Source organism: Semicossyphus pulcher, unplaced genomic scaffold (genome assembly GCF_022749685.1).
Source record: "Semicossyphus pulcher isolate SPU_LCO1_2020_fin unplaced genomic scaffold, fSemPul1.0.p SCAF_18, whole genome shotgun sequence".
NCBI classification, from domain to species: Eukaryota; Metazoa; Chordata; class Actinopteri; order Labriformes; family Labridae; genus Semicossyphus; species Semicossyphus pulcher.
In genome coordinates, this window is record NW_027211691.1 from 13,329,922 (window position 1) to 13,339,703 (window position 9,782).

The 9,782-nt window shown below is 41.4% G+C and overlaps 1 protein-coding gene across 1 annotated transcript; it reads left to right on the forward strand.

The window, feature by feature from the left end:
* The first annotated feature begins 300 nt into the window (after nucleotides 1–300).
* slc35b3 (solute carrier family 35 member B3) lies at nucleotides 301–9,234 on the forward strand. Its single transcript, XM_069667464.1, has 10 exons — nucleotides 301–533; nucleotides 1,615–1,851; nucleotides 2,024–2,145; nucleotides 2,356–2,510; nucleotides 5,406–5,513; nucleotides 5,666–5,763; nucleotides 5,933–6,025; nucleotides 7,142–7,253; nucleotides 7,508–7,577; nucleotides 8,252–9,234. Exons 1-10 carry the CDS (start codon nucleotides 462–464, stop codon nucleotides 8,400–8,402), a joined length of 1,218 nt encoding a protein of 405 aa, XP_069523565.1. The 5' UTR covers nucleotides 301–461; the 3' UTR covers nucleotides 8,403–9,234.
* Nucleotides 9,235–9,782: the final 548 nt, after the last annotated feature.

Sequence of the window (9,782 nt, forward strand, 5' to 3'; positions counted from 1 at the left end):
GGACAAACCAGCAGAACTGACATGTTTAGGTGCAATGTGATAAAGAAGAGACATCTAACTCACTGTAACTCTGGGTAGATTCTTCAACACAGTTGAAACATGCAGCTTGTGATGTTTTACTGTATTTGGCTTATTTATCTGTCCTCTTCCTCGTTCATGACGCAGGCTAATACAATTTAACGTAATAAGGAAGGATTTAAGTGTTGCCTATGTAATAGACTGATAGCGTGCATTGATTCACCTGCTAGGACACGCTGCTATGTCGACCAATAGCGTCACAGTTCAGAGGTCGGAGTGGACCGGAAGTTGTTGGCCGCTTCAGCCACTGCAGCTGCAGCAAGTACAAGCAGCTTTTAGCAGGCTAACACGCTTCTCAATGTGAAGTCGCTTTTTGTCATTGTAAGGGAAGGATATGGAAATGTTCGACATGTGTGAAAGAGGAAGCCGGCTCGTCCAGGGAAATGATTGTCACCGGCGTCGCCTCTGAAGAAGAGGAGAAGCTAACGCAAAGAAACCCGGAAGTGCTGTTGAAGGTAACAAGCTTGCTACTGTAGCTTGCTTGTTTGGCTAAGAAATCAGAGTCAGTGATTTAATTTTTCGCTAAAAGTAGTCGTTTTATAAGATGACGTTGATTACAAGAATTCCGACTCATCCTAAGTTGTGTTCTCCATGCTAATCAAATGACATCTTATTAAGGTAACTTAATTAGCCGTTAGCAATCGGCTGCTTTAGGTACCCTAGCTGAACGATGCGGTCTATCATAGTTTTCCAAAACGCATACATGTATCAAATATTCAGATACTACACGTTTACAATTGGGTTGGTGTTTAATTAAGTGTTGTTCAACGGGTTGGACTCTTCGACTATGTTAATATATAATGTTCAGATTGACCGAAGAAGTTATTTAATTCTTTCCTTTCACATTATTTGTAATATCTGAGATCACACGCATGCTTGTTACACACTCCCCTCCAGCACAAATACTGACAACAGTCAAGAGTAGGTTGTGCTAAGTAATACCAAAAGAACTATAACAGACATTTTTTAAAACGAAAAACAACATAAGAGCGTGTAGATGTGCTAACTCGAACATCTGCTTTTGAGAAATGCACGACACATGCCTTGATAAATGTTGTGATGCAGTAGCAGTCTAAGCATCAATGGAAATAGACGCTTTAAAGTTTAGTGTGTGCTTCTCCAAAGTGTTCAGCTAAAGTTTTGTTTGTCAAAGAGACTGACTACTAGCATAGCTGACTTTAGTGTTTACCCAATGTGCACTTAAATGTATAATTATGTCTTTGCTTCTGCAAAGAATAAAGGCAGTGGCTTCATGTAAATATTTATTTTCAGCATGAGTCCCTCGGTGCAACAGGTATTCGTTTTGGCAACACTGTCTCCATTGTTATTTCTTTTTTATATAAGCTCTGTTGTACCTTTTGTCGCATAATGTAATTTACAGTCCTGCATATAAAGATGTATCTAGCTTCATGACTTTATTATGCAATCCCTCTTTAAGCATTTTGTCTCTTTGCCTTCAAAACTTCTTGCTCTGCTTGAAACTTGAGCAGGAGCAGCAGAAAACTGTCATTGTTTAACTCCCACTTTTTTCCACAGTTGCCAGCAGTCCCAGACACAATGAGTGCCAAATATGGCCTTGTGGGCTACAACAGTTCAAGGAAGCACATTTCAATTTCCATCCCGTCGTCCACGGAGGTGATGTCACCGCACATAAAGTCTGTGGAAGAGCTGAGGGTCCTGGGCATTAACCTTAGCAGCTTCAGTCCCCCCACACAGTTCTTAATCTGTGTGGCTGGAGTCTTCCTCTTTTACCTCATCTATGGATACCTGCAGGTAATACAAAGATTTAAATGTGTTAAAGTTTGTCTGACAGAACCACAGAGCCTCAATAACAGCTCTATACTTTTCTCTCTGACTTGCAGATTTAGTAACTCAAAAAATGTTTTGTATTCATCTCAAGGCTATCATTACCTGCTTGTGATTCTTTATGTTTCCCTTCACCCAGGAGTTAATATTTTCTGTGGAAGGCTTCAAGCCTTTCGGTTGGTACCTCACTCTAGTCCAGTTCGGCTTCTACTCCACGTTTGGGCTGGTGGAGCTTCAACTCACACAGGACAAACGCAGAAGGTAGATAATTACCTGCTCCTAGAGAACAGCGTGTACCTTTTAAATATTTGCTGACAAATATTTGATTCATTACGGTCATTTGTAAGACTTGTCTTCTCGATACTAAAAGTCACACATAAAGACAGAACCTTTGTTAAATCTTCTGAAGCATCCAAGCAGTTTAAAATGTAAATCCATTTCTCAACTACTTTATACTTCCCTGTCTTCCAGGATACCAGGGAAGACTTACATGATCATCGCTTTTCTAACAGTTGGCACGATGGGTCTGTCCAATACCTCTCTGGGCTACTTGAACTACCCTACACAGGTCATCTTCAAGTGCTGTAAACTCATCCCGGTCATGATTGGAGGAGTCTTTATCCAAGGTAAGCTTATTCAAATCTATGTATTTACACAAAGACTTATTTACCTGTGGTTGTGGTTTATGTGGTCCGTGTGGTATATACACTATGAAAGATGCAGCAATGAACATGGCTTGAACATTAATTCTTACTGCAAAATAGCTTTCTGAAGCTCTGTGTGCCATCAATTATTTTGCTAAACGTTGTCAAACATCGATGACAACTCTGGGCTCTCTACTCAACAGGACACAACCTCTCAGAAGTGTTGATGCACACATTTTTATACAGAGAATGTGGGAGGGGACTGAAACAGACGGACACTTTTCTCTATCGTCATGCTTTTATTTCTAAGGACTCAGGCTGGGGGTGGGGAAATTAGTTGCTTTTATATTGAAAATATCTAAACGCATACATTATCCTATTTTTATCAATTTTTATTCCTAATTCTCTGCCTTATTCTAGTGTTAATCCACAAACAACGTCCAGCCCTCCCTCACGCACACACACCGTCTTGTCGTGCCTCTCCCTCACTGTATGTGTCTTATCTGTTGACTCAAGAAGTACTTAATAAAACCACCCAAAAAAACATAACCCAGATTAAAATGTTTCCACTGGTGATTCTGTTTTCACAACAGGATTTGAGCTGAGCATGTGGAGGAGGTTTGTGAACGACATAGCCTGCTGAAATGATCAAAACCAACCTTGTATGGTTACCAAATGACATCAACACAACCCAGCTGCCAAATCAAAGTTTTAAGAAGGCCTACACCCAGCAGGAGAGGTCTTATAACAGTCATGATAAAACATAAATAAGAGTGTTTCTTTGCAGAGCCAGAGAAGGAGATTGTCCCCTTATTAATGAAATTACTGATGGGGTTGTTTCCATGGACAGATTTATAACTTTTTTTCCTTAAACGATTGGCCAACTATAGTTCGACAGTATTAATATACCTAGGTAGGGGTGGGATAAAATATCGATACTTCAGTATATCTTCGTCTTATACACCGATAGGCTGTGGCCAAATACAGGTATTCTAATTTATAAATATCCAAAGCTCTAAACAGATTTCCCTACGATTTTGACTCACCGCGTCACTACTTCATGACTCCTCGTGGTGGCGCTGATGACATGAATGAGGCTAACGTGATCACAAGATATCTGGCCGAAGAAGAAGTTAATCAGATATCCTGATGTATCGTTATATGATTGTCTTGCAATATATAAATTATTGCAGAGTCGCTGTATCGTTATCGTAGGCCACCTATTGTGTATCTTATCATGTGTTACCCTGCGATTTCCACCGCTATACTGCGGCGGCCGCCCATGGTTAGCCTGTATCCCTTTTTACACTGCCAGTTCAAAGCGGGATTGTTACGCCTCTGTTACATTCCATCTTCTATGTGAATCGCACTGAGGCGTAATGTTGAGGCAAAGTCGTTCCGCCTCAGAGCTGGCATCAGAGGTAGTAACAGAGACGTAACAGAGGCATGTAAACTGCAGTGTGTGTGTATTTGAAGCACGCACTGTTTGTTTACACCTCGTGCACGTTTTGCTTCCGCAACGCCGGAACACTACTTAAAATCACACACTGGGGCGGCTGTTTGCCGGTGTTGCTTGGGCCAATGTAGAATGACAAAGGTGGCATGAGAAAGGAGCTTCGTTACAGCGCTGAAGCGGAACCGCAGTGTAAAAAAGGCTTTTGTTGGGAACACCTGCTAGCTTGAAGTGGAATAAACAGGATTCTCTTTTCCAGCTTTCCTGCCCTCTGGAACATTCCCAGACTTACATTTTTGATTAGTGAATAATCAGTAGTGGTAAAAACCTTGAGTAGTTCAAAAACACAGTGAATGGAGGTTGTCCATTCAAAATTATACGACTCTAAAGTAAAGTATATGCTTAGCATTTTATTAGCGATGATAAATTGATTGATTAAAGTAAAGGTTGCATCTTTACATTAAAAAAAAAAAGTGAAAGTAAAATATTTAACCGCCATCATGAGTCAAAAGAAATAGATGCTTTACACCATTTCAGTCATTTCACTTTTCCTCTGAAGCGATGACTAATTTTCAAGATTCCACTCCTCCTTTTTATGTCCGTTGTTTTCTGTTGTCAGAGCACAGCTGGCTGCCTTCTCGGTTTCTCTTTTCCTCTTGGTTCTGTCTCTCCTTTTATCCTCACACCGGCCTTCTAAAGGTTCTGTGTCCTCAGTCAGACAGGTTTTCAGTATTTTGCCTCTCTGCGTCTCCCTCTCTCTCTCTGGATAGGTAGATGTGAGGACCACGGTACCCTAAAGGGGTCGAGTGAAAAACAGAATCTTTTCACTTAGAATGCAAAAAGGAACGAAAGTGGGAGAGAGGGATGGACAGATGAAGGGAGGGGTGTGGGGTTGCATCTGATTCGAGGCCCTTCAAAGGCGAGTCGGGGAATCAAAGCCGACCACGGCCAACCTGATGCTCCGTCCCCTTGTCATCCTCTAGGCATCTATCCGTCAGCCTGCTTTTGGAAGACTCCTTCATCCTGTTGTTTTGCTCCCAACTTTCGCTTCTTCACAAAGTTTGTGCGTTGCATTGTTACGTGCACGACCTCAGAAACTTTGTATTGTCAATATCGATTGTAAAAGCTTCAGTTAAAATTTTAGTGAAGTCCACTATGTCAACTTCTTTTATTTAAAAACAGGGGGGTTCATCTTTTGAAGACATCTTGCACGGTGTGCTGGAGGGGAAGTAGTTTCTTTGTGTTTGTGATGTTGCAAAAGATTTTGGAAGTTTAACCAGTTACTCAGATTTCAGTTGGGATTTCATGCTGGTGTAACCTCTAAAAGTTATTCCTTATTTGCTTTTGTGAAGTTGGCCAAAAATGTGACTGAGGAGAATTCTGCTTCCTGCTGAAGGATTCAGTGCTTTCTATTTGGGTTCCAGGTAAACGCTATAATGTGGCTGATGTGTCCGCTGCTCTCTGCATGAGTCTGGGACTCATCTGGTTCACGCTGGCCGACAGCAAAGTGGCCCCCAACTTCAACGTCACAGGTATTTTTTTTTTGTTGATCCAACAGCAGACTCCAGTGGTCTCACAAAAAACTATTATTCCAAAAGCAATCACCATGCTGTTTGTGTGGTCATTTATTTCTAAATGGATATTAATGCTCTAAGCCTTCCATATCTATGTGCGTGTCATACAGGTGTTCTCCTCATCTCCCTGGCGCTGTGTGCAGACGCCGCCATTGGAAACGTGCAGGAGAAAGCCATGAAACTCCATAACGGCTCCAACTCTGAAATGGTACTTTATTTATGCATGTATATAATGATAATGAGATAAAGTGAAGTGGGGCGAGAGCAGAATACGTGTCATCTAAAGGAGACTTCTGTGCCCTGTGTTTCGTGAAATTGTGATTACAGTAACGATTCTGTGTTTGTCAGTGATTGCTCACATCCGTTTGTGTTGACAGGTGCTGTACTCGTACTCCATTGGGTTTGTCTACATACTGACAGGCCTGCTCTGTGTTGGTGGGCTGGGCCCAGCAGTGGCCTTCTGTTCAGAGGTGAGTATAACTTAAGACAAGAAGACCAGATGCCCTAGGCACTATGCTGTATGTCTGTACGAGGGTTTACGTTAGCTGGTATGTACTGGCTTTTTGACGGTATCGCATGCAGTTGTCCGGCAGATAAAGAGTTCAAGGGCAAAAATGTCCACTGGGAAAATATACCAAATAAATAAATAATTAAAAAATGAGTGATGGTGTATTAAATTGGCTATTGTGTTTATTAAAAGACATGTGTCCAAGTGAAATTATACAGCCTTTGTGTCCACTGTTTAAACATAGAGAGATGGACAGGCGCAGACGGACAGCGGCACAGTGCGACCCATCATTTGTATCTCGGTAGTCAGCGAGATGCAGTGGCGATGATGACAGCGCTGCGTGTTTATAGCGGGTTGACATTCAACTTGTCATCCGGGATTTCGGGAAAATTGCAAATATTGCCAGCACACTTCAGATTCTCGCTCCAGAACCGAATATAAACAGCCCTGAGAAGCCGCCTCACTAAGGAAAAAAGTTTCTAACTTGCAAGTTGTCCCAATGGGTTGGATGGCTTCAACTTTGAAAAAGTTTGATTCAATGAACCCCCACTGACCTAAAATGAACTGACAAGGCTTTCTCTTTTTTCTTCTTTTAGACCTATATTGGCTTCTTCATGTAGCTTATTTTAACCATCTTTTATTCAACGCAAAGACACACATTCAGGATGATGTCTAATGAATTTATTCATGTCAAATTAGTTAATTAATTAGGCATATATTGCTATTCAAAGCATATGTCCGATAGTTTCCTATATGGCCAAAATTCTGTAGTATTAACGGCCAAACTGGCCATCAAAAAAGAAGTCTAGCGCAAACTCTGGTCTGTACTGTATCATTGGCTTTAGGCTCAAACCTTCCTTTAGAATATGCAGGTTTATAGATATTCCATAACATTAGGGTTGCGTCTTGCATTCCTGTATAACCTCCTGAAATGTTCCAGCTGATGCTTTTTAATTTGGGCTGTATGTATTTATAAGATGACTGAATGGCTTACAGTGTGCACTGTACTTGCATACTGGAAGTCCTAATGTTTTGCTTCAAAATGAAATTGTTGTATCCTCTTTTTTTCCCCTCCCAGCATCCTGTGAAGACATACGGTTATGCATTCTTCTTCTCTCTCACGGGGTATTTTGGAATCTCCTTCGTGCTGGCCTTGATCAAGCTGTTTGGTGCCCTGGTTGCAGTGACAGGTCAGAGCCACACTTTGTCTTCCCTTCATTCTGGAAAGATCTGCACAGTAACTCATTTTTAATTTTAGATTGTACAGAATCTGGTGTCATATTTCACTATATACGTTTCTATTTTTTTACAAACACAATTAGGATGACAAACAATCAACAGTTAATAACCCAGCTGTAGACAAGATCTCTTTTTGAGCACAACAGACAGTCACAGGTTTTGTTACATTTTCTTATTTATAAATAAGTATTTTTCTCCTTTGCAGTGACCACCGGGAGAAAGGCCATGACAATCGTACTTTCCTTCATGTTCTTCGCAAAACCTTTCACTTTTCAGTAAGTACTGTCACCTTTTGACTTTGATCAGTTTCCTCTTGTTTAAAGTGATGGTTTACACTGACCTCGCCTTTTTACTAAGAATACTTGATTCGGCTCCCCAGCCCCTCGTTTTCATGTCCTCAGTCCATTTTCAGACCTTGACTTCTCCACTGCTCTTTCAGTCACTGTGTTCAGTCAAAAGGGTCTCGTTTTCTGCTGTACCTCTCCTGCTCTGGTTTTGTATCATGACTTTGGACACTCATACACACACATTATATCACTTTCTGTGTCCTCACGTGCCAACTTTATTCTCCCTCCAGCTGATGTTTGCTCCTCTTTGAGTCAGTCACCTTCCTGTTTCTAGTTTACACCTTTTAAACCAAGAGTTTGATTCACTTTACTTTCATACTTATCAAACCCTTCAGTGACCTTTCATGGCCTAAAAGAAGCAAGTTTCCCTTAAGTTAAATATCATTTATTTACATACATGCATGTGCACAAGAACAAAAAAACAGGATCAAGTCCAAAATAACCAGTTTGTTTAACCCTGCTTTACTTCAGACTGTATATGCATTAATTACATTAGCATGATTTAGCATTAGTTTGTTTGCACAAGCTGATTTCACTTTGCAGTCTGCTTCATTTCTGCCGTCCCTCTTCAAGTATCTGAACGTCTGTCTCTCCTTCCTCAGGTACATCTGGGGCGGCCTTCTGGTGCTCTTCGGCATCTTCTTGAATGTTTACAGCAAAAACAAAGACAAAATGAAGCTTCCCTCCATCAAAGAACTCAGGAGCCTGCTGCTGTCGGGAAAGAAAGTCCGATTCCTCTCACAGAACGTATAGAAGGCGCCCACAGGCTGAGCTGAAGTCCTGAGCCGGCGGATTGTGCGTCTGCTCAGATGTAGAGTTGGCCCAGCTGTCTTGGGGATAGGCTGAAGCATATGCCTGATCTACAAGCCTCATCAACACCAACATTGAGTGAAGGATCGCTTAACGGGGCTGAACCGCCAATCAGACGCAACAACAGCACGAACAGACTACAATGATAGAGTCGTTGTATCCTGTTTTCAGTACACAACTGGTGTACTACTCGACTGAAAGAACTCAAACTCCCTGCAGCAAACTGAAGAACTTTGTTTTATAAGTGGATCAATACTAGTGGGCTCTTAAAAAAGGAGCGTCAGAGCCCTGAGAAACATTCCCAACATTGAGGAGGACACAGACTTTTAAGACTCTCTAAAGGGAAACCAGCGCCTTAGATAACCAAATTGCACAGTTTTGCACTGGAAATGACTCGTACACTTAAACCCATGAGCGGTTGGAGAAACTGTTGGAAGAAAAGAGCACAGAGTGACGTGAGCTGTCATTTCTGAGATGAGTGCTTGTCCCCCGACCTAAAAGAATAACTACACATTAATATAAAGGCATATTTGCCTCCGCATGTGCCAGTAAGACGGATCATAATTGTGTTTTACATAATCATCGTCTTTCAAAGTTTATTGGTAATTTATATCTGATTGTGCCCCGATTCATTTAAAATCTGTGTGATTGTTTGGTGACATTTTGGGGAATTTGCTACAGTGTACATCAATACATCAAAAGGTCAACTGCCATCATTTGCTAACCATGTGTTTGGGTGTAAGGGTATAACTCTTTTTACATTAAAACAAACTGAGACGTTCCTCTTAAAGTCCAGTGTTTTTTGTGTGTGTGTGTGTGTGTGTGTGTGTGTGTGTGTGTCTCGTCAGCCAACCCTTATTCTCTTCCTTTGCACCGCTGAGAGAAGAGTTGAAATGTTGCCAAACTGTGTGTGTGTTTATCCATCCGGTGGCCTTAGGCATGTTTGATTAGGAGTCCTGAAAAAAAGATAGCACTGCTAGACAAAAAATAAACAGCAGTCTTTACTGTGCCGAGGCTGTCCTATTCATTAGGATCCATCCTGTGTGTGTGTATGTGTGTGTGTCATTTGTTGTAAGTCTCCATTCACTCTGAATATCAACGATGTGATGCAGCGCACAGTTGGATGTTCAGGAATACACAACAGGTCCATTCAAGGAGATTATGTTGAGGCACTAAGTGCTATATTTCTGTATTGTTTCTTTAACGACTATAGTGTTTCTGCTAATAACACATTTCCAATACTCTCTACCAAAATTAGCATGTTGACGTGGGTTTCTCAGACCCGGGAAGACCCGCTAATAAATGGCAATTGTCTCTTTTCCC